Source organism: Protomyctophum parallelum (genome assembly GCF_964188405.1).
Source record: "Protomyctophum parallelum genome assembly, chromosome: 21".
NCBI classification, from domain to species: Eukaryota; Metazoa; Chordata; class Actinopteri; order Myctophiformes; family Myctophidae; genus Protomyctophum; species Protomyctophum parallelum.
In genome coordinates, this window is record NC_139713.1 from 22487786 (window position 1) to 22511919 (window position 24134).

The following is a 24134-nucleotide window of genomic DNA, read 5'->3' on the forward strand; positions in this document are numbered from 1 at the left end:
TTCTAATTTATGGAATTTCTTATATTTATTTCTTCATGAAATTACTAATAAAAAAGTCTCCTTCTATTTAGCCTAGAATTGGACGTCTAGATCAGTGACATAGGGAAGCTGTACTCTGCAGGCCAAATAGTACACTGCAGTACAATTGTTTTTTTGTTTTGCTTTTGTAATACTTCTTGTTATCAACAACACTAACACACGCTTTTTTTTCTTTTTTCTTCTTCTTTCAGGTCCCAACTCCCATGAAAGTTCCAGTCAGACATTACAAAACCAAACGGCTGAATCCCTCCGATTTTACCAGTGCAAGTTCTGTGTCCGTTACTTCAGATCAAAGTCCATCTTGAGGAATCACAACAAAAAGGTGCATAATGTACAGGAAGATTCGGATATCAGTAACTCCTCCGTCCCCCAGGCATCGAAGAACCCCAGTTACACTATCGTAATGCACAATGACGGTTCTAAAGTGTACTGCTGTCAGTTTTGCACATATAAGTCCCCACGCAAATCAAGAATCGTGAAACACCAACTATATCATTACAAAATGACCTCTGAAGGTACGGAGGATGCTTCAGCACAGGCTGAGGCAGAAGAGGGAACGGAGGCGGCCAGTGAATTCCTCAAGGGAACGTTTGCCTGTGAATGGTGTGACTATCAGACTAATCGGAGGGATAGCTGGACCGATCATGTGGTGAAGGAGCATGGAGACAAAGTGAAGATAGTTTCCTGTAGCGAAGAGTTGGACGGCGAGGCGAGCACAAGCTCCTCCAAACCAAATTCGCCCTCCTCTTCCAGAAGCCCGTCGAGGTCAAACATGACACCTAATGATGTGAGCGCAAACGAGGGATCCACGGCGCAGACGCCAGAACACGACTCGGGGAAGCCACCTGCCGACATCCCGTCCTTGCTGCACGCGCACATCTCTGCTGCGGCGACACCAAACAGCATTGGCTCCTCCATTTTGTCCAAGAGGTTTTCCGCCGTGTCGAATGTCTCCGATGCCGCCAGCGAGGTGGACGCCAGCATGCTCAACGACGAGGACTCGCAGAGCAGCTTGGAAGAGAACGATGAGGATTTAGGTGACATAGATGACCCCAGCTATACTGGAACGCTGTCGGCCGACGTCAAGGAGCTTTTGACTGATGACGAGAGTAACAAATTACTGGAGACCAAAGGGATACCATTCAGAAAGTACATGAATCGCTTCCAGTGCCCCTTCTGTTCCTTCGTCACCATGCACCGGCGGAGCATCTCCCGGCACATCGAGAACATCCACCTGTCTGGCAAAACCACGGTGTATAAATGCGACCAGTGCCCGTTCATATGTACCAGCCCACTCAAACTAGGAACACACAAGCAGAGCCACAACTCCTCGGACCTGGACACTATGGACCTGACGAGTGATAGCCCGGAGCCACAGGATGACGCTGCTGCAGCAGCAGACCCGGTAAACGGAAGGAGTGTAGGCTCCAGAGTCAATGGGAAAAGAGCGTGCACCGCATTTAGTGATTTAAATCAGAATCCTCACCGCTGCACGCTGTGCAGCTTCTCCACCACCTCGCTAAAGGGCCTGAGGGTTCACCAGCAGCATAAGCACTCGTACTGTGATGACCTCCAGACCACAGTCTTTGAAGGCCAAGGGGCTGACCAGCCAGACACCGAAGAGGAGAGTTCCCCGATTCTTCTACAAAAAACCCAAACCTCCATTCTTGGTCTTGCCACCAAAAAGCCCCTTGTGGCAGGGAAAAGAGCAAGGAAGTCCATCAATGACTTGCCTTTGGATTTGTCTTCGGTTAAGAAACGAACTAGAATTGATGAGATTGCAAGCAACCTTCAGAGCAAGATCAGCCAAAGCCAACAGGATATGATAATAAACCTAGACGACATGGACGAGGAAGATGGGGCAGAGAATCACACCGGTCTCGATGACGACGCGAGCAGCCATAGCAGTAAAAGCCGCTACAACGCACAGCAACTTAAAGCAAGAGGAGCCGTCAACTCTCACGAGAGTGGCAGAATAGGCAAAAGGAAAAGCAACCCCAAGTCTAAATCTAGAAACATTCCCATCACTCTGACACTCTCCGATGACAGTGAAAACGTGTCCGCTGACCCTAATGACCTCCACGACCAGAATAACCAAGACAGCAGGGACACCTTCCAGGAGAACGCAGACTACACGGATCAACCTGGAATAGCGCGCTTCTACTGTAAACACTGTGATTACCACAACAAGTCAGCCCGCAGTGTCAGCACCCATTACCAGAGAATGCACCCGTACATCAAATTCAGCTTTAAATACATTCTAGATCCTGAGGATCAGAGTTGTGTCTTCCGCTGCCTCGAGTGCTACATTGAGTACACAAATTATAATGATTTACACCAACACTATATGGAACACCACCCCGAAGCCAGCAATGTCCTCAACTTTAATCAGCCAAACCTGGTGTACATGTGTCGCTTCTGCTCATACACAAGCCCCAATGTCAGGAGCCTAATGCCTCATTACCAAAGAATGCATCCCACTGTAAAAATCAACAATGCCATGATCTTCTCCAGTTATGTGGTGGAGCAAACTCAGAAGGGCGGAGAATCTCAAACACTGAGGGAAATATTGAACTCTGGTCCCAAGAATTTCAATTCCACCACCTCCACCCCAAGGTCCTCTTCTAGTCCGGCACCGAAAAGCACTTCGAAAACCCCCGAAGCCACCGTTGCTGAGACGGAGGCTCTGAAAGAGGCGGTGGCTGGAAACGTTGTGATCTACGACTGCGACGTGTGTTCCTTCTCCAGCCCAAACATGCACTCCGTTTTGGTCCACTACCAGAAGAAACATCCAGAGCAAAAGGCGTCTTATTTCCGCATACAAAAAACCATGAAGGTCATCTCGGTAGATAGCTCACAACCTGCCGCCAACTCTGCGTTCAACCTCAGCGCTGCCACGTCACCGAAGCCCTCCGCCACCTCCTCGTTGTATGGATCTGACGAGGACATCTTCTACTGTAAACACTGCGTGTACAGTAACAGGTCTGTGGTGGGCGTGCTGGTCCATTATCAGAAGAGACACCCAGAAGTAAAGGTGACGGCAAAATACATCAAACACGGTTCTCCCACTCCTGGGCTGATGAAACTAATGGACGAATTGCAGATCGCAACTCCCAAACAGTTCCTGAAGCAATTCCATAATAATGGACATGATGCATCTAGTAGCTCAAGTCCCAAAACTGGAAGTGGAGACAAGGGAGAGGCGGAGATGCTGTTCTTTTGTCAGCACTGTGACTATGGCAACCGTACCGTAAAAGGAGTACTCATTCACTACCAGAAGAAACATAAGGACACCAAAGCTAACGCAGATCTCGTACGGCGCCACACGGCGGTTGTCCGGAGTCAGCGTGAGCGTGCTCAGATGGGACAATCGGCAAATGTGTCGTCTGTCGGAGTCGTGACACCGGCAGCCCCCCCAGACCCTGAGAACTCTGCGAGTCTCCGCTCGTTAAAGTGCAGACACTGTTCCTACGCCTCCCCCTATGTCTATGCCCTGAAGAAACATCTGAAGAAAGATCATCCCACTGTGAAGGCCACAGCAATGACTATTTTACATTGGGCCTTCCAGGATGGCATCCTAGAGGCTGGTTATCATTGTGAGTGGTGCATCTATAACCACGCGGAACCCCAGGGTCTGCTGCTGCATTACCAAAGACGCCATCCTGAGCACAACGTAGACTACACATACATGGCCAGTAAGCTATGGGCTGGACCCGAAACGACCCAGCAAGAGGGCAGCTTAGACACTAAACACTACCGCTGCAGAGACTGTGCTTTTGAGGCCTGTACCATATGGGATATCACTAGTCACTACCAAGCAGTTCATCCGTGGGTCATCAAAGGGGATGAATCTATACTTTTGGATATTATCAAAGGCAATAGGCCACCTGAAAAGCTGACACCGCCAATGGCCAAAGAGCATTCGACGTTCAATTTCCAGTTTGTCGAAGACGATGGAGCGCTGGTCATTGCTACCCCACCCCAAGAAAGTGTCTCCCACCACTCTCATTCACGTCTGTCCATTTCCAACAACGCATATCAGTGTACTGTTTGTTTGTCTGAATACAACAGCCTCCATGGCCTCCTTACACACTATGGGAAGAAGCATCCCGGCATGAAGGTAAAAGCTGCAGATTTCGCACAGGAGGCCGACATCAACCCCAGTTCCGTTTACAAGTGCCGTCACTGTCCATATGTGAATTCTCGGATCCACGGGGTCCTTACCCACTATCAGAAACGACACCCGTTAGTGAAAGTCACTGCAGAGGACTTTGCAGATGACATAGAGCAGATCCCAGATCTAAACGAAGGAGACGACAAGTGCAAAACGCAACGGCAGGGCTACGGAGCATACAGATGCAAAATTTGCCCCTACACACATGGGACAATGGAGAAACTCAAAATCCACTACGAAAAATATCACAATCAACCAGCCACCGATATATTCAGTCACGCACATTTCTCCTTCAGTAAAGACTCAGAGGCCGTAGGGGAATGCAGTTCAACGAGTGTGTCGTCGGCGGCACCCCAGGTCCTATCAGACTTTGAACACGCCCTCTCCCAGTTCCCCGTCAACAAGACAGAGAAACACACCATTTTCAACTGTCAGCTGTGCAAATACTTCTGCTCCACTAGGAAAGGCATCGCGCGCCACTACCGCATAAAGCACAACAATGTGCGCGCGCAGCCCGAAGGCAAAAACAACGTCTTCAAGTGCGCCCTGTGTCCATACACGAACCCCATACGCAAAGGCCTGGCGGCGCACTACCAGAAGCGGCACGACATCGACGCCTACTACACCCACTGTCTGGCCGCCTCCAAGACGATGACGGACAAGCCCATCGTCAAGGTGACGGTGCCCGCGGCGACGGAAGGGGACGGCTCCGAGATGAGCGAGGAGCTGCGTCTGGCCGTGGAGAGGAAAAAGTGTTCCCTCTGCAGCTTCCAGGCCTTCAGCCGCAAGAGCATCGTCTCGCACTACATCAAACGCCACCCGGGCGTCTTCCCCAAGAAGCAGCACGCTAGCAAGCTGGGCCGCTACTTCACCGTGATCTACGCTAAGGAACCGGAGGAGGAGGAGGACGACAAGGACGACGTGAAGGCCCAAATTCGGTCCAAGGAAGACGGCGGCGACGGCGAGTGGCTGCCGTTCAAGTGTCTGAAATGCTACCGGCTGTCCTTCAGCACGGCCGAGCTGCTCTCCATGCACTACAACGACCAGCACGGCAAAGACTTGAAGAGGGACTTTGCGGTGTCGGTCGGGCCCCCCGTGGAGGAGGAGGAGGAGGAGGACGTGGGTTCCTCGGAGTCGTACCAGTGTTCTCACTGCGAGCTGACGTTCCTGGACCTGCCGGTGCTCGCCATCCATCTGATGAACCACATAGAGGACTTCGAGAAGAGGGCCACGCGGCAAGAGCGGAGGAGGAAGCAGAAGAGCACAGACCTGCCGCCCGACGCCAAGTCCGACAAGGTTAGTTAGATGCAGAAGTTCATACAAGTGTTGGAAAGAGTACTCAAATTCTTTACTTAAGTATCAATACTGCAATATAGAGATAATGGGAAAAGTCCAGAATTCAAAATGTACTTGAGTGAAAGCACAAAAGTATTGGCATCAAAATGTACTTAAAGTACCAAAAGTAAAAGTACTCATTATGCAAAATGTAAAAATGTATTAAAACCTTATGAAAATAGCAGATATACAAGCTTGTAGATTGGCTATTTTCAAAGGGCTGAAATGTATATGGGGCTGAAGTGTTTAATGTATGTTTTGTAAAAATATTCAATCTATCTATATTCAACTAGTAAATAAAGTTTTCAAATAAATGTAGTGGAGTAAGAACACAATACTTGAGATGAGATGTAGTGGAGTAAAAGTATTGGAAATTGGAATTACTCAAGTAAGGTACCTCAAAACAGTACTTAAAAGTAAATGTACTTAGTTGCTTTCCACCACTGGTTCATATTCCATGATCAGAAATGTTGTTTATATAAAAAGAACCACACCATTTTTGTGACATAACATCATTTTGGGGGGTCACATCACTTCATCTTTAAAGTGTGCTTAACCCATTTTGGGCGGGAACCCCTTTTGGTGTTAGCATTATGTTATGCTTTAGCTATTGAAAAATAGCAGATCTACAAGCTCATACAGTAGCTGCTATTTTTGAAAAATCGAAGAACGACTGACATAGAAACATAGCTTTTTCAGAAAACTGTCAGGATGTAGAAGACATTTTTAGAATCTGATCTCAGGTCAAAATGGGTTTGAAGTGTTGCATATATAACCATGTCTTTGTCTCCTTTGCCTTTCCAGGAGAGTCAAACCACTACAAGCAAAACGCCCGTAGGTTTCCGCTGTAACTTCTGCGTGGAGGTTCACCAGACCCTCAGAGCCATCTGCAACCACCTGAGGAAGCATGTGCAGTACGGAGAGGTCAAACAGGGACACGTCAAGGTGAAACACACGTTTGATAGAGCCTTTATACTAATATTATTTCCTTTTTTCATCTCTTGTACCTCAATCTATACTGTAAAATCCTGTCTTAATTTATCTCTGAGAATGTATAAATTGACGCAAGTGGACCTGTTAAAAAGTAATGCGTGAGCATGCTCTGTTCGTGCAGGGGACAACAAGGCGTTGCCTAGCAACCGACTCAGGGCAAAAAGTAGTTTTTTTTAGCGCTGCCTTTTCAGATCCATATAAAGCGATATTAACCGTATACGTCAATCGCAGACAGCAGATGGCCATTAAAAAACATATACGTCAATAGCAGACAATGTGTTGATAACCACCTGTGTTGTTCACCTGTATTCTCAAGTGGTGCTTTGAGTTGAAAGGTCCAAAAAATGTCATAATACTGAAAGTGAGAAGGAAGTCACACGCTGATGTTGGATTTTTAGGAACACTGCCAGAATGGCAGGGCTGGCCTCATAGACGCTATATCTTATTTATGTCTGTAAGAAGTGCAGGGTCAGGTCCAGCCACATAAAGAAATATGCTTCCTGGAGGACATAAAAAAAGATTGTTTGTTTGTGATGGCTACAAGAACTAGCCTGCACTCTTACAGATGACGAAAGCACCGCTTTGTCATCTGCAAGTCTGCCAATGTTTAGGGTAGTAGGGATGACGGGAGTTTAATCAAGGCTAATAGCTATCTACATTTAACCAGGGACTCATTTAAATAGAGTAGGAAAGTTTATGTTTAATTCAATCTTTACTTACATATATATTTTTTAAACCTCCATTCTATAATTTAATTTCATTAGAGGCAGCCAGTTATTATTGCAGGGAATAATTAAGAACCGTCTAGAAATGGGTCTGTCTGTGGGTCTGTCTGTCAGTCCGGGACTAAATCTAGCAAACCGATCTGACAACAAGCTTACAGATAAACTATTGTAGATCAACAATTTCCGCTACTTTGGAAAGAAAACATTATGTGTCAGTGATTTCTTTGTATGTTATTCGTCATATCTGTCCCGTGCAATTTGTGATTACGAAGCCTAAAACGGCTACAAATTGTAAAGTTCCAATGTCCAATGCAAAAAAACACAATTAAATCGTTAATCGCAATTATTTGTGTGACAATTTATCGTCTACTTAAATGTGTAACGGTGACAGCCACTGTCTCTTCTCCTCCCCGTTGCAGCAGGAGTCCAGTGAGCTGGCCCTGTCCCTCCCAGCAGAGGACAGCATGACTAACGGAGAAGCTGAAGTACCGTCCGACTGCTTAGAGACCACCTCCACCACCACAACAGACCCACCCGAGGGCTCGACGGGAGCCCCCCGAACGGCCGGCAGTAGCAGAGCGGCGGCTCTGGTGGCCGCGGCGAGAGCGGCCGTCTCGGCGGCAGGGGGCCAGCTGAAGCAGCGCCTGACGTCCGGGGGCCACCCGTGTGGCCAGTGTGACCGGGTGTTCATGTCCATGCAGGGCCTCCGGTCCCATGAGAGGAGCCACTCGGCCATGGCCCTGTTCAGCAAGGAGGACAAGTACAGCTGCCAGTACTGCCAGTTCATCTCCCCGTTCAGACACAAGTACGTTGAGATGAGTGTAACGGTTGTTTTTGGTTTACAGTTGGTATGCATGCATGGTCAAATGACGACGGGAAGGATTGCCTTTAGAGCCGGACTGAAATATTGGTCTAGCCATTATGTCGGTCCTTGTTTTACTTAGGCTATTTGGCGTCATCGCTATTATTATACAGCTGATTATTATTTTATACCACTTTCAATCTCACATCCCTATTGTTGTCATTTCCAAAAAGCCAAAAATAGCATACAATAGCATGCATAAAATGTTATTTTGACCAAATGGTTGGAGGTCTCCCCAGCTTTACATTGACATAAGTAGACTCTGTCACTCTGGTCTGGTGTAGTATTACTGCAGAAGAAGCTCATAGTGCATTTATCTCCCCTGTCCGAGTGGACGTTCCCTCTTGGTTCGGCAGTAGACATTGCGGCCCTCGTATGGACGACGTGGGTTTGAATCCTGGGCAGGACATGTATCGTATGGATTGCAGCTTTAAATACCAGACAAAGACGTTAAGTGTGGCCTTGGTAGAACTCGGTGTAGCGTTTACACTTTAGTGTAAAATGTCATCCTTGGATGCACTCCGTTTTTAAATCTTGAAAAATGCTGATATAAAGTCGGAAAACCTTGACATAGAAATGTTTGAGACGCAGTCCTATGAGACAGGCAGACGTAGGAACAAACATTCTAGTGAGACAGATATCTGATGGTATAATTTGTTTTATTCATCAGAGAGAGAGAGAGAGACAGAGACAGGCCTCATCTTCTCTCAGCTCCCTGGTGTAATCCCTCTGTTCTGTATGTGCCCTGACCTAGAAAGAAGCCGTTATTCTCATGCCCACCTATGAGGTTGGCATTAAAATAAAAACACCGCAATCCCTGCAGGCAGCCAGGCACTCGCACACATTCATTCTCCCCCCGGGGGGGATTGTGGGTAGATGAGTTCACCACCCCGCGGGTTCCCTGTTTTGTAGTCATTGGAAATGTGTTGCTGCCGCTGCTGCTTGTTGAGAGATAAACAGTATCAAGTGCTCAGAGGGTGCTAGATGTCCTGCTGGAGAGACCATCAAAGCTGATGCTGTGGGACATCAGTGAATCTCTCTGTTAGAGCCTGACCCATGCCAGAGGTTTGAGTCCCAACGCTTATCCAGAATTCGGAAAGTCCTAGACCAGTGGTTCTCAAATTTCCAACGACCCACATAATGTTTTCAGAGTTACAGTACATACAGACAGAAGGAATCCAGAGGGTCCCTGGACCCCACCTTGAAAACCACTATCCTAGATTCACTGATTACCGATATTTTTGACCGGTCTGACAGCGGTCAGATCTCTTGTAGCTTGTCTTCTTTTTTTCCAATGTTTTTTAATTGAGGCTCTGAAATTTCACATTTGTACAATGCATATTATAGAACCACCCATTTTCTTTTAGCACAACATAGATAAACATAAGTATCACAATACAAACAGACATTACATTAAACAAACGGAAACGGAAAAACATTCCAGGTTCCAGACTTTTTTTATTTTTTTATCTTTTTGCTACTGTTAGCTCGGCTATTTTCTAACATCTTTGGAAGATTGTTTCACCTATAATATCATGCCTGAAATAGGGATGCCCTGTCTAAAGTGGTGCAAAATTGCCAATACCAATGTCGTCAAAGAAGTCATATAATGGCCGATATATCTGCTAAACTGATATATCACAATCTAGCTGTACTGTCTCTGTTTGTCTGTCTCTCTGCTTCGTCTGAGCATCTCTTCTGTTTCCATCCCATCTCACTTGTTCCGTATTCTCTTTACCTTATCTGAACCTCTTTGTCCTGTCTTTGTTCTGCTTTTCTTTTATCCCACTATCGCCTCTTATCTGTCTATTTTTATACCCAATGCACACGTTTTTTGTGTTGTTTCCAGCCTGGACAGACACATTCAGTCTCATCACGGGCACCACAAGCCATTCAAATGTAAGCTGTGTCCCTTTAAGTCGTCCTACTTGAGCCGCCTGAAGAGTCACCTGCACAAGGCACACGCAGGTAAATAAAACAAACGCACCCAATGGTGGGAAAAGTACTCTCATGTTATACAAAGTATAACAAAGTAACTACTAAATGTACTTACTTACTTTACAGTTTACACCACTGCATAACCGTACCCATGCTTTATTTCTGAGCTTTAGATTTACAAGCTCACAATGTGTTGTAAGTTTTTGAACATTTTGGCCTGTAATTATGACAAAATAGGGACAGTACCCCAGGTTTGTTGCTTAAGAAAATGTCCATCCTGGCACAAAGTGGAACATATACCTGTAGCGCTGTCAGGTTTGTTTTGAAGAGGCCAGGCATCAGAAATCTATTCTGAAGGCTGACAGATGCTGCAACACCAGAGTAGCACAATAGCCTCTCATTAAAAATAACAATAGAGGAGGACCTTTTTTTTAAATGTAAAGAATGTTCTCATCTTTGTGCCAGGAGGAGCATACAAGAAATACCAGTCAAATTTGACAGATGCTGTGAATAATGGACACAAACCAAAACAATCTATTTAGAATAGTGATTATGTTTGAAAAGTGGAAGCCGGTGTCTTTCTTAGCATTCAATTTGATTGTCTGTTGAAAACACCACGCTCCATGAATCTCTGCCTTTGTGTTGCGCCGGTAACTGTTTTGTATGCTGTGGGAATAACTGGGACGTCGCTGACAATTTGGTTGCCCTACTCGCATATATTTGTGCTGCCAAAAAAGAAAATTGGAGAATGAGGCAGATTTTTAATTTGTTGTAGCCCGTGGTTCTGGTTCAGTGGAACATCAGTCCAAGTTGGACTGGTACAACAGCATCAAGGACAATATCTTATTGACAACAATGGCATTAATTGGTTGATTGGAAAATTATAAGCAATTATTACAGGACGACAGTGATTCGGAACGAGGCGCAGCCTAATTCAGCAAGCATCGTTGGAGTTATGATCATTTGTTTTACTTTTACTTATGAATTAACACAATGTTTTGAACTAGGGGCAACAGTTATTCGAACTAAATTATTTAATTGATTATTAAAAAAGTAATTGATTTTCAAAATCTTTTAGTTGATGCACTATTTAAAAAGTACAAAATAAACATAAACGATAAAAAAGCTGCTTCTCGATTATTTGTAATCAAAAATAGTTATCATCTCTGTCTCTAAGAAGATAATTGACGCAACCCTACCTAAAACACAATGCACCATTTTGTTAGCATCATTTATAGGTTTCTTCTAAACTCATTTGGTGTGCTAGCTTCTTGTTTTTGCAGTTTGTCGTGTGTTCCATGTCAAAAAATGAACCACAAGCTTCGACTTAATCCGCGTCGTTGGCCATTTTCTAAACGTTGACACTGTTGTGATCTTTTTTTAAGACCTGGAAGACTGGAATACATCTGTGTCGCCTTAGCTTTTAACCACTTTAAAAAACTTTAACTGTTGAACAATTGCAGATCTACAGGCTCTGTAGATCTGCTATTTCTTTTTAATCGTGAAAATGTGGCGCAAATATTTGACTTCTGATGAATATTTTGGAACGATATGGAAACATTTCAGAAAAACGTCAGGATTTACAAAGACATTTGCAGGATCTAGTCTCAGGTCTTAATGAATGGGTTAAACTGCCAATAAAGAGGGCCACGGTGGCACAGTCGGTAGTGCTGTCGCCTCACAGCTAGAAGGTCCTGGGTTTGATTCCCGCTGGGGAAGCTGTGGGCACTGGGGGCGTGTTCTCTCCTCCGCATCATCAGTGCCCATACCCGAGGTGGGGTTGGCGAAAGGGCCTTTCTGTGTGGAGTGTGCATGTTCTCCCCGTGTCCCCTAGGGTAGGTACCCTCACAAAAACATGCAGTAATCCTGGTCTCTAAAACTACCTCCCATGGCCAGCCGCGGCGCCTGATGGAGGGGAAGGGAACTGGTCGGAATAACATGTTCCTTCCACGCACTACGTCCGGCCAGGGAAATTCCCCCCTGTCAGGTGAAAAGAAGCAGCTTGGACTCCTCATGCATAGAAGGAAGCATGAGGTCAGTCTGCTGCCTCCCCCAGGTTGGCAGAGGAAGTGTAGCGCCCAGGAATACATTAGATAATTGGCACTGGATGAAAGAACTGTGTTGCAAAATCGTGGGATAAAAATTTAAGTAAAAAAACTGCCAATAAAGTATTATTTTCTAATTCTATATTCTTCTTCTTCCTTTCAGGAGAGCACACATACAAGTGCCTGTCCTGTCCGTTCTCGTCCATGACCATCAGCCAGCTGAAGGAGCACTCCCTCAGGGACCACGGCGAGACCCTGACCCTCCCCAAGCTGCGGGCTGCCAGTCAGTCTGCGGCGGCGCACGGCAGCCTCCTCCGGCCCTCCAGACCCGCCAGTGACACAGAGCAGGCTCCCGCCTTGGCCCCAGATGGTAAGAGAGATATACCCTACCCTATAATGATGTCACTCTGTAACGACACGTCTCTAAAGCAGAGTTTGTGCTGTCTCGCTGCATGTCCCAGGGGACGTACAACAGTATGATGTACACTGCAGTGGTTCTCAACCTACCAGACAGTAGGCTTACAGGAAATGGGGGAGAGAGATGGGGGAGGGACATGCAGTTAAAGGCCGTCAGGATCGAGAGTCGAACACGCGGCACACTGCCAGAGGGCCTGGACCGCTGAGCCACGGCTCAGGCCAACTTTCATTAATTTTTTACCCCTCTATCACACGGAACTATGCTTTTTGTGTCCATATCACTACGCCCAAAAAATTGTTCCATGTGATAGAGGGGTCAAAGTTGAACGAAAGTTGCGCTAATATTTTAGGAATAGGTCAACAATACAAATAGGTCAATAATTCTGCGTGGCCCCAGTGCCCCCACAAAATGACCCGAACTACTTAATATTCACCAAAACCAGAGCAGAACTCCCACCACGGGACTCGGGCAATCAATTAATACAGTTGCAACCACTATATGAATGGCAAGTATTTCATACAGCTTAAGTAAAAAAAAATCTGAACTATCCCTTTAAGTAGCAATTTTGTGTTTATTTTGATTCGCCTATTTTCTTTCTGGAACTATATAGTGCTCATGTATACTTATCGGTGTATTTGATGTATTTGCATGCATAACACGACAGGCAGTGTAACCTCAAGTATTAGTATCTGTTAATTTCACACTTCTGCCAGTTATCCTGTTTATAATAGGTTTCACGCCTAAATCCTTTTCATTTTATATATGTTCACCGTACAGCATAGTGACACAAATTTACATTTTCATGAAGTCATAGTTTTTGGTAACTGTGGACAAACAGATTATAACAGCCTTTGCTGTCATAACGGGTATGTCTTGTAACTAAAAATGTCTAATAATTGCAATGGACTAAAAGTACAATATTTGCCTCTGAAGAGAAATTTGGAAACACTCCAGTAAATTCCTCAAAGTGTTACTTAAAGGAGCATTCAGTGATTTGGGTGATTTGGAAAACCCCCGGTCGCTCCAGGTAACAAGATGTGCACATGCACGCTCTACGACGCAACAGGCCAACAGCACACACCAAGGCCCGCCGCCGCTCGATCATGATTGGAGGAAGGCCCCTCTCTAGGATGAAGGCTGGGCCACCTAGCCAAAAACGAAACCTACGGTCTCTTGACCCCCAGGGGTTAACTGGGGACAGGGAGGAACTCCTTATATGGTCAGCACACTCTATAGTAGGGGGGATTATCACAACAAAACAAAAAAAATAAAAAAAATAGTACTTGATATACTTAGTTACTCTACCCCACTGGTTCTTTGGTGCTGCTGTTGTAGATTACCGACAGGTCTTTGGCAGTAGGTGTCACCTATAGCTCTGCTGGAGCTGTGGAATCTTCCCAGGAGGAGAAGCACACAGAGCAGCATTCCTCGGTGCACCAAACAACCGATGTCAGCCAGGTCCTACGGAGACAAACGAAGCATTGAGAAAGGCCAGAGAATATCAAATATCTATTTTTGCAAAGTTAAACTTTAAAGCATTATAGTTTGGTGTCACAGAAGCTGCAGGGTTGCAAGTATTCTATTCAGACTAAGTTTAAGTTAGGTATACCAATGGATTTCTAGAAATTGCGCTATGAAGGATCACTTGATTTGATTGATTTTTACTGTGTTTATCTTCATTCATTAAAATGAGGAAAAGGGTGAGGCATGCTCTGGCTGCATGTGAAGTTTTATTTTTTATTGACCTTGGCTTGCTGGCCTTCTTCAGAATTATCTTTATTCATTAAAATAAGACAATGTTTGCCTGACAACCTTGACTTTTTCAAACAACCCTTTGCTGATAATCTAGTGCTTAGGGAAATTACTTAATAATTATTGAATCTGAAATCCAGGACTTATTTTAATGAATTCAATTTGAACTTATCTGTACTCTACCAGAGTGTCTCAATACAATTTACAATTTAGGCAGTTAGCAGATGGTAATACATAATAAAATACATAGTCCTCAAGAATCATAAAGGAAGCTAAGAACCTAGCATCTGTTTAACAGTAGAAAATATGTACAGTAAAGCTATGAGTATACTATACACTATAGAGTGCTATGTCTACACTAAATGCTATCTAAATTTCAGTTTAGTCTTTGCATACGCCTAATTTAGACCTGCAAGACCCAAATATATTTCTACTTTCAAAAAAGAGATTGCAACCTTATTACTACTTTGTACTACTAGGACTTTGCAGAGGAAATTACGGTAAAATTCCAGAGATATCGAAGTTGTGTGAATTTCTGCCTCTGTGGGGAGGTATTTATATGCAAATATCATGACCAATGGCATTGTAATGGCAATGAATATCAATGATGATGTTTTGTGCTAAGACAGTTCTGTCTGTATGCATGAGGAGTCCAAGCTGTTTCTTTTCACCTGACAGGGGACAGTTTCCCCAGCCCGACATAGCCCGTGGAAGGAACACGTTATTCCGACCAGTTCCTTTCCCCTCCATCAGGCGCTCCGGCTGGCCAGGGGGAGGCAGTTTAGAGACCAGGATTACTGCTACTGCATGTTTTTTTTCTGTCGGTACCTACCCTAGCGGACACGGGGAGAACATGCAAACCCCACCTAGGGTATGGGCACGTATGACGCGGAGGAGGGAACACGCCGTCAAACAGCGTCCCCAGCGGGAATCGAACCCAGGCCCTTCTAGCTGTGAGGCGACAGCACTACCGACTGTGCCACTGTGCCCCGTCTCGTCCACTTTCTAACAGAGGTTTCTTCTATTCGTTTTTGCACACTGATGTTAATATTATATCTCTCGACGGCATCGACCGGCCTCAGTCACTCCAGGAAGACTTATCACCACAAAACCCCCTGGAAAATGGAGAATTTATTGCCAGCATGAATCAACTGTGGCATTGTTTGATTCATGTGAAATCTGCCCCTTATGCAAAAAATATTGAGAAAACTGGATCACAAGCATTTTAAATAAGAGTCAAAAGAGAAAGTGTGGGGATTTTCTCTCTCTTGGCCACCTCACGCTCTCTCCCGGTGCTGAATGAGGCATTTTTTCACATGGATAGACTTTCTATTAGCATCACCGGGCTTTATTTATTGATGTGGTGGAGGCTCAAACTGGGACAAGAAGCTTGTTCAGTGATATTATAGACTGAAGGGTGGGAGGGCGAGGAGGGGGCCAGGGGGGGGGGGGGCGAGGTGCAGACAGAGATATTATAGACTGAAGGGTGGGAGGGGGCAAGGAGGGGGCGAGGGGCAGGTGGGAGGGCGAGGAAATGATCACCCCCTTCCTATTATCTTTTTTGGACTCTATGTTTGACTGTACTGTTTTTACATTCAATCAATCAAAAAACAGGACATTCCTGTTTGAGCAGCTCCTGTTGATTTTAATCTAAAATCCTGCGACAAAACCGCCAAACACATTTATTGGGTGCAGTAACCAGTCATTGGTCCGACAAATACAACCTACCTCAAACCCTAACATAACTGCAAGCACGGAGCAGCGCATGTTCGCCAACCTTAATGCATGTTTGCCAACCTTAATGCATGTTTGCCAACCTTAATGCATGTTTGCCAAGCCAGACCAATGAATGGTTCGTAAAAGCGTACGGACGGACCCCCATTTATTTACTCTCAATGCACTAAGGTGTTGAGGAATTATTTTTCAAACGTTGTGTGTTTTCGTACTTTAAGTACATTTTGATGTCAATACTTTTGTACATTTATTTTTGAATTCGGGACTTTTACTTGTAACGGAGTACTTCTATATTGCAGTATTGGTACTTTTACTTAAGTAAAACATGTGAGTACTTTTTCCACCACTGGTCTGATCGACATTTTGTGTCACCACAGACCCATCGTACCTGGAGCCGGCCGACGTTCGCCAGCAGCTCAACCACTACCAGCTGGCCTCCCGCAGCAGTCACATGACCTCCTCCCGCGGCAACGGTCCGATGCCACCGAGCGGCGGCGGTTCGACAGGCGCGGACGGACGTCCGGACGGCATCCTGACCTGCGAGTTCTGCGAGTTCAGCTCCGGTTACATGCAGAGCCTCCGGCGTCACTACCGCGACCGCCACGGCGGCAAGAAGCTGTTCAAGTGTAAAGACTGCTCCTTCTTCACCTGCTACAAGTAAGAATGGATGTGCAATGTTCGGCTCCCATGTGACATATGACTCCATATTGGGCCATTGGTTTCCATTATAACATCAAGGGGTCACGGTGTAACTTTTTCAACTGAATAAAAGTAATTTTTGATATAATCTTTCATTAAATTTGCATCAAGAATTGTACTGGACATGTCATTTTTCCCGAATACTTATCGAAAGAGTATATGCACGTGCTCAATGACGTGATTGACCACACGTAGTGAAAGAAATGACGTGTGTGTTTGTGTGAATGTGCGTGTGTCAGGAATACGTTCAGCATGCACGTGGAGGCGGGTCACAACGTCATGGCCCCAGAGGAGGGTCCTAAAGACCTGCGCTGTCCCCTCTGCCTCTACCACACCCAGCACAAGAGCAACATGATCGACCACATCGTCCTGCACAGAGGTAACACTGCACGTCTTCAGGTCTTTACCTGACCGCCGCAAATGTCATGTAGCATGATCACGTTTAGGACCACTTTGCAACCTACCTTCATATAATTGGTCCTCCCTAATGTTCATGATAAAATGCCCAATTCTTTTTCCCTACTCGGTCTGTGTCTCATACCCCCCCCCTCCCCCTCAGAGGAGAGAGTCGCGCCGCTGGAGGTGAGCCGCTCCAAGCTGTCGCGCCACCTCCAGGGCCTGGTGTTCCGCTGTCACACGTGCACGTTCACGTGCTCCAGCGACCAGGCGCTGCAGCAGCACGTCCAGAACAAGCACGCCCAGCTCAGGCCCTACCAGTGCCAGCTGTGCTACTACGACAGCAGCCACAACGCACAGCTGGAGGAGCACCTCCGCCTGGAGCACAAGGTCAGTGCGCTCACTGTGCCCTCGACGGCGACCATGTCCTAAAGCGTTGCTTTTTCACTGGTGGATACAATGTAGTTATACTTTTGTCACAAACTCTAGTAAATGTTGTTTGTTTTTTTAACCCATTCTGACCTGAGATCAGATTCTAAAAATGTCAGTCGTTCCTTCGATTATAAAAAAATAGCAGACCTACAAGCTCGTATTGCGCCACTCGGTGGCGCGATATGAGCTTGTAGATCTGCTATTTTTAAATAGCTAAAGCATAACATGATGCTGACACCAAAATGGGTGCCCGGTCAGAATGGGTTAAAGGAGAAATCCAGACCAAAACACCCTGAATCCGCCTATAATCCTGTCCCAACATACACTTTGACCTTGAATTGTTTCATAGATGCCCCTGTTCTCCATTTTCCCCACCCCTCCCTCCCATAATGAAGTTAGAATGGAGCTTGTTGTCTTAGTTAAAACGCTAATGCTGGGTTCTGTATGAACGGCAGCTCGAGTGTGACAAACAGTGACACTATTAATAGACGAATCGTGATTAAAAAAAAAGAAAGAAAGAAAAAGGTTTGGAGCTACTAAAATACCCACATTAGAATGAAGACAACTAGCTCCATTTGAACTGCATTTCTTTTCAGTAAATGCATTCTAGAGACGTAAGGGTATTCATGTGTTTTGGCATGGATTTCTCCTTTTAGTAAATGCATTCTAAAGACGTAAGGGTATTCATGTGTTTTGGCATGGATTTCCCCTGCATTCTAGAGACGTTCACTTAGGCCTAACCGTTGGGGAGTAGAACCCGAAAATGTGTAAAAAGAAAAACGTCAGTTGCATTTCAAGTCACTGATTTAGTCACAGATTTGGCTCCAAATGACAAGATAACATGCCGTTAGAGTTATTATAAACCCAAATCATACTTCTTGTAGCGCCATGATGATGATGAAAAGAAAAGGAAAAAGAGTGCAGCGGGCGGTACACCGGGTGCATACAGATCACACTGCTTAAAGCTCATCAATTCCGAACGCAGCCAGAAAGAGAATGCGTTTCATCTCCCACAATCCCTTAATGGAGATAATGCAGGAGACGCCAGGAGAGGGCATCCGACATTTTCGGAAGGTTGAAGTATACATTATACTTAAAACGGTTGCGCCTGCTGTTTTTAATGAGATGGGGTGGGGGAAGCTACAGTTTTCTGTCTGTATACTTTATTTTATGCAGAGAATTACCACTGAAATTGCGAGTTTGTCATTGTCATGCTTGTCCTGAGGGGTTTGTTTTGAAATTCATACGTTGCATACAAATACTAATTTGTGTTGTGTATAATAAGTGGCATTTATATTTTTAAATCAACTATATGTACAGTATGTATCTCATTAACCGCTTGAACCCCAGCATGCCTATTTTGGGGAAAAATAGCAGAAAATAGCCGTTCCGTTGCTCGTTCTAAGGTCGTAGATCGGCTGTTTTCAGCAAATGTAGGGCAAAAATAGTAATAAGAAACCAGACGAATCAGCCAGTGCGAGGGGGGAAAAAAGCCCTCAGCAGATTTGGTCTGGCCCTGCTCGGTTCTGGTTGGATTTCCCTGCCCCCGAAGTTGTGGGGCACGAATCAGGGCCCAGTATGCAGATGTGGTGGCAGGTTTATCGGGTTTCTTTGGCCATTCCAGGCTACTAGTATAGAGTCCAGAGCGACTTGAGTGATTAAATAAGTGCTTTAGCTGGGTGATATAGATGAGGCTTTAGAGAATGACAAGGCAATAAACAACTACTTACAGTTCTTATCTTAAAAACTTCTAACAGATGTAATTCCATGCGTCTCTGCTCATGTGACTCGTGTGACAACAGATTCCTACATCTTTCAGACAGAAATCATTTTAAGGAGAGACGCACAGATGCACATTTGAAGCTACACGGAAGGACGGCAATATAGTAAACTTTTATAGAGTGCAGTTGTTATTGTTATTATGCATATTCGACTATAGGTCACACTATAGAAAGCATTTCATCATAGGTATTGGAAAAGGTGTACGTACGTCGTACGTACGGACGGATGTTTGTAGATAGTTGGTCACGACGGATGCAAAAAAAGAAAAAGAAGAAAAATACATACGCGTTACTACCTTGAAAAACTAGAAGGGTAGAGCCGTGACAGGACTATGTGTTGGAAAAGCACCAAAAGATACAGTGAAGTCAGTTATGGTTGGCCAATCAAATGGATTTGGGTCAGATACCCAGTGAGACCTTTCTGAATAGGGTGGGTCTACTGGCTGACTTAGGGTGGGACTAATACAGTGAATTATAGAATCATCATACCGGGAAGGTAATGAGAGTCCTGGTTCTTTAGTGAAGTTAGCTAGAGAGAGCTGACAAACTGCAGATCTGGGATGGAGGAACGTGGAAACTGGTCATGGGGGGAGGGGTCAAATGTCTGGAAATTTTGCGTTAACAGACTCGTTTTGGATATAGTTCAGGGGCGGGACCTAGAATGTCTGGAAATAGTGTGGAAGAGGGATCTCTGGAAAAATAAACGAATTGAATGAAGTCTCTTCAGACTCCACCTTACCCGTAACACTTGTGTGTTTTGTGAGGGATGTGATGTCACACGGCGGTCTGTAGATCAGTGCTTCTCAAAGTGGGTTTCAGGGACCACCAGGGGTCCCTGAAGGCATTCCAGGGGGTCCCCCAGCCAAATTGGTTAATATATCACCAACCACTTCAACCCTATTTATATATTGGCTATCCAAAAATCTAATATTTTAAAGAACACATGTTATGGGGTCCCCGTCCCTGGCACAAACTCTTTTAAGATTGGGGTTCACGGCCAAATTCATATCAATGTCTGTGTCCTTGACATGAAAACGTTTGAAAACCACTGCTGACCTCAAGAAATAATTCTGCACTCACATGGGCGTAGGCAGACGGCAGCAACTGCTGGACAGCATGGCACGGTAAAACGCATCAAAACATATGCTGAGATTTGTCCTGCGAATGCGATATGGAGCTACGTAACATCCAGTTCTAGATTCCATCCGGTATCACGGTAAAAATAGATCAAATATTTTGAGCTTTGAACGGCAATGGCGTCTGTCGTTACCGTCGCCGGTTCTGACCGACGTCAGGCTGCCGTGCCGCCTGCCGTACCGTTTACCGCCCTGCTCCCGTCCACTAAAATGACTTCCGGTTGACCGTCTAGCGCTTGTAGAGCCCATGTGAAGGCAGCATATTATGGAGAAGCTCTCTGTCTCTGGTACCAAATGTTTGTGATCTCTTAGTGTTTTAACCACTTACTGTAAGCGCAGTGTTATACCTTGTTGCAAAACTATCGTTGTGGAGGAGAGGGACAGAAATGGTGATAAGTGAATATCTTTTGCTTGGATAGTATACATTAAAAAAATTTGCAGAGGAACAACCAATTAATGGAAAATTAACACACACACACACACACACAGTATTGTGTGTGTTTTTCCCCCCAGTCGGTACAATTTTGCGTTTTGTCTTCAGACACAATTTTCATTGTCATTAGCTTACTTTTACGTTGCTATTGAAATATGCTTCCAGTAGCAGCACAAATGTTCTTGCCAGTCCATAATGGGTTAAATGAGAGCGAGTACATGGTGCTCATCAAACAACAGAAGATGAGTTGATTGACAGGGTCCATTGATTGTAGGAAGAGGAGTGGATAATACAAGATTGCAGAACATGGAGCTCTAACTCGACCATGAATGAGGAAAGAAGCTCTGAAGAAGTGAGAAGTGTTTGTTCTCTTTGAAAGTGCTGCTGGTTCCATCGCTCTGATAGCCTGGCTCCAGCCTTGAATCACTACCATTAAAAAAGATCACACCCGTGTGAACTGAGTGGTGCAACTCCCCCCCCACCTCTCTCTCTCTCATTAGCAGGCAACAGTGCAGCACAGAATTTGGAGATTGAGCCACGCAATGTATATATATTTTTTCTTTCTCAATTTTAAAAAGTATAGTATATCAGATATCCAACGGGAAGGTGAGGGAGGGTATGTTTTTGAAAATAAGACGTCTTACCAGAAGAGTCACAAAAGCGACACGGTCAGATTGATATTTAGGCAGGGGGATGGTTTCAGGAAGGACGCCAAATAGGGAAATAATAGGGGATGGATCTATGGGCAACTGTAACACATCTGAAATAGTATCAAATATAACTGACTACACAAGTTGGGTCAAGGATGTTCTATCCTTTATACGATTGGAGAAGCTCAGATACAACAGGTACAAATCTCGCCAGAAATTTGTAAAGGCTTGGTCCCCTTTCATTGAATTCACCCTTGTTGTATCCTAGCAGCTGTTATAAGTGTTTTCCTACATGTCAAAGTTTTTCATTTTTGCTTGTCATGTTTTACAGTGATAATTGGATGTGTGGTAACCTATTTTCCTTTTTCAATTCACTGTGTCCCTTAATCTAGTAAAAGACACATTTTATTGTATTATTTCATATTTTATTCATTTATTAATTATATCCTTTATTACCTGTTTTTGTTTTTTTTCTAATATCGTGGTTTATGGTTTTATTATTGTTGCTTTTGTTGTTGTTGTCTTCTTTTGTGATGGAACCGGGGAGGGTGGGGTATATGTGGGGTTGTTTGTCTACCAAAATTGAAAATCCTATAAATAAAGTTATAAAAAAAATAATATATATATAGACCAATAAGGCTGTACGGCAGGACAAGTCCAACACGTATGAAGAAGATTAGCTGGAGCCCGGTGGCATCTATCGCATGTTGGATCGACGTTGCGAGCCCCCGCTTAGTTTCTAAAACAGAGATATCCCACAATCGATTGATTGATCGATCAAATCGATTGACCAATCTACTTGCTGTAATTTCTCCAGGTTATCCGAAACTTTGAGCTGATGGGCCGCGTCAACCTGGACCAGCTGGAGATGATGAAGGGACGAGGGAGCAGTGAGGAGGAGGAGGAGGAGCAGGAGGTGGAGGAGGAGGTGGAGGAGGAAGACGAGGACAAGGCAGACTTAAGGATAGATGCTGGAGCAGCGGTTGCAGAGGAGGACGACGACGACAGGATGGACATGATGGACAGTGAGGTGGAGGAACGGAGAGACGTGGACCTCCGTGTCCTGGAGGGAGCCATTAAGGAGGAGGAGGAGGAGCAGGAGGAGGAGGAGGAGCTGGAGGAGGAGGACCGAGCGGAGGAGATGGAGGCAGAGACACCGGCCCCGCAAGGTAACATGATCACCCTTATGCAGACCACGGCCATCTTGCCATTGAGTTAATGGCGGGGTGGCAACTAGCCGCAATTTGCCATTGAAAAGTCCTATGTGATTGTATTAAACGACGTCAAACTCACCAACATTGCAGCAAGTATTTGTTTCATAACAATCCACCGTAGACAGGTTATGAGCTACTTTCTGTCAAGAATTTCCTTGCAGGGGATTATTTTTGTGTTGGGAGTTTGAAAGTACTCGTTGGAAATCAGTCAACGGGCGTGTGTAACGCCTGTTTTGAATTTGCACATAATGCAGGAGGCAGCAGGACGTTGCTTTGCTGAAAGTGAATTTAGAAAGCATTTCCATTGCCAATAATCTGCCATTAACTTAATGGCAAAATGGACACGATCTGCATAAGGTTGATGATCCACCGTTTCCTCTTGTTGAATACTATAGGGCTGCAGCTATCCGTGATCTTCTTAGCGATTATTCTATCGATTCCTTTTCCGATTAATTGAATAAGCACACTTTTTATATAATGTGTTCGATTTTTATACATCTTTGCTGTCGAGCGGAAACCAGCTCCATTTCATAAGCGACTAAAGCAGTTAGTCTGATTAACCAGTTAAGCCCTATATTATTACATATAAAGTAAGTGACTCGATGAATTATGAATTCAGGTGTGGTCAATTGACTAATCTGGGCCCTGTCCAGAGCCTGGGCAGGGGCCCTGTCCAGAGCCTCTAGAGTGGTGCCCAAATAGTCTATGCAGATGTAGAATGATGTCAGAACAGGACAGCTCCATATGGAGATCAGGTCCAGAGTCAACCGTGGGTCCGACCGACTCGACAACGGGCACTGCACTCCCTGTGGGTGTGTGGTACGCGCGTGTCGAATTTTAAGTCGGTGGGGCAAACGGTTCGCGAGTTACGCGCATTACAGACGTACACACACAGAGACTTGGTGCATTTATAGTTCGATTATTATATCGATTATATATATTATATCGACTTTCACATTTCTTTCCCAGAAGCCTTTGCAGCTCCTACCAGTAGCACTCCCAATGGGCTGAGCGGCGTGGAGAAGCGTCTGCCCTGTGAGTTCTGTGGTCGCTGCTTCACCAACAGCACCGAGTGGGAGCGACATGTCCAGCGACATGGCATGTAAGTATTCTGCTCTCCTTACCTAGTGGTAACTGTGGGGCAGAAACGTTTTCTCTTTCTTTGTGAGTAGATTAATGACTGTCCCAATGATTATACCAATCACTACCCATCTGACCCCATTCCATGTTTCTGGGGAAAGATTACAACGTGTATCTCAATGAGGGTTCTGTCATTCACACTCAAATGTTGATTAATTTGTCAAGGGTTTTATAGTGTATTGTTGATCTTGGGTAGAAAGAAAAACTGTTTTCCTGTGATCATGTGTTCCAATGGTAC

General features: G+C 45.1%; 1 protein-coding gene across 3 annotated transcripts in view; it reads left to right on the forward strand.

Annotated features, from left to right (window-relative positions):
- znf462 (zinc finger protein 462) overlaps window positions 1-24134 on the forward strand; it is a 68492-nt gene that overhangs the window by 39362 nt on the left and 4996 nt on the right. For all 3 annotated transcript variants that reach the window (XM_083794408.1, XM_083794409.1, XM_083794410.1), the window contains exons 3-12: window positions 231-5509; window positions 6353-6493; window positions 7686-8071; window positions 9978-10096; window positions 12275-12481; window positions 16393-16672; window positions 16954-17093; window positions 17274-17500; window positions 22360-22711; window positions 23726-23858. In XM_083794408.1, the coding sequence (XP_083650534.1) occupies window positions 231-5509; window positions 6353-6493; window positions 7686-8071; window positions 9978-10096; window positions 12275-12481; window positions 16393-16672; window positions 16954-17093; window positions 17274-17500; window positions 22360-22711; window positions 23726-23858 (7264 nt within the window). The remainder of the gene's footprint in view (window positions 1-230; window positions 5510-6352; window positions 6494-7685; window positions 8072-9977; window positions 10097-12274; window positions 12482-16392; window positions 16673-16953; window positions 17094-17273; window positions 17501-22359; window positions 22712-23725; window positions 23859-24134) is intronic.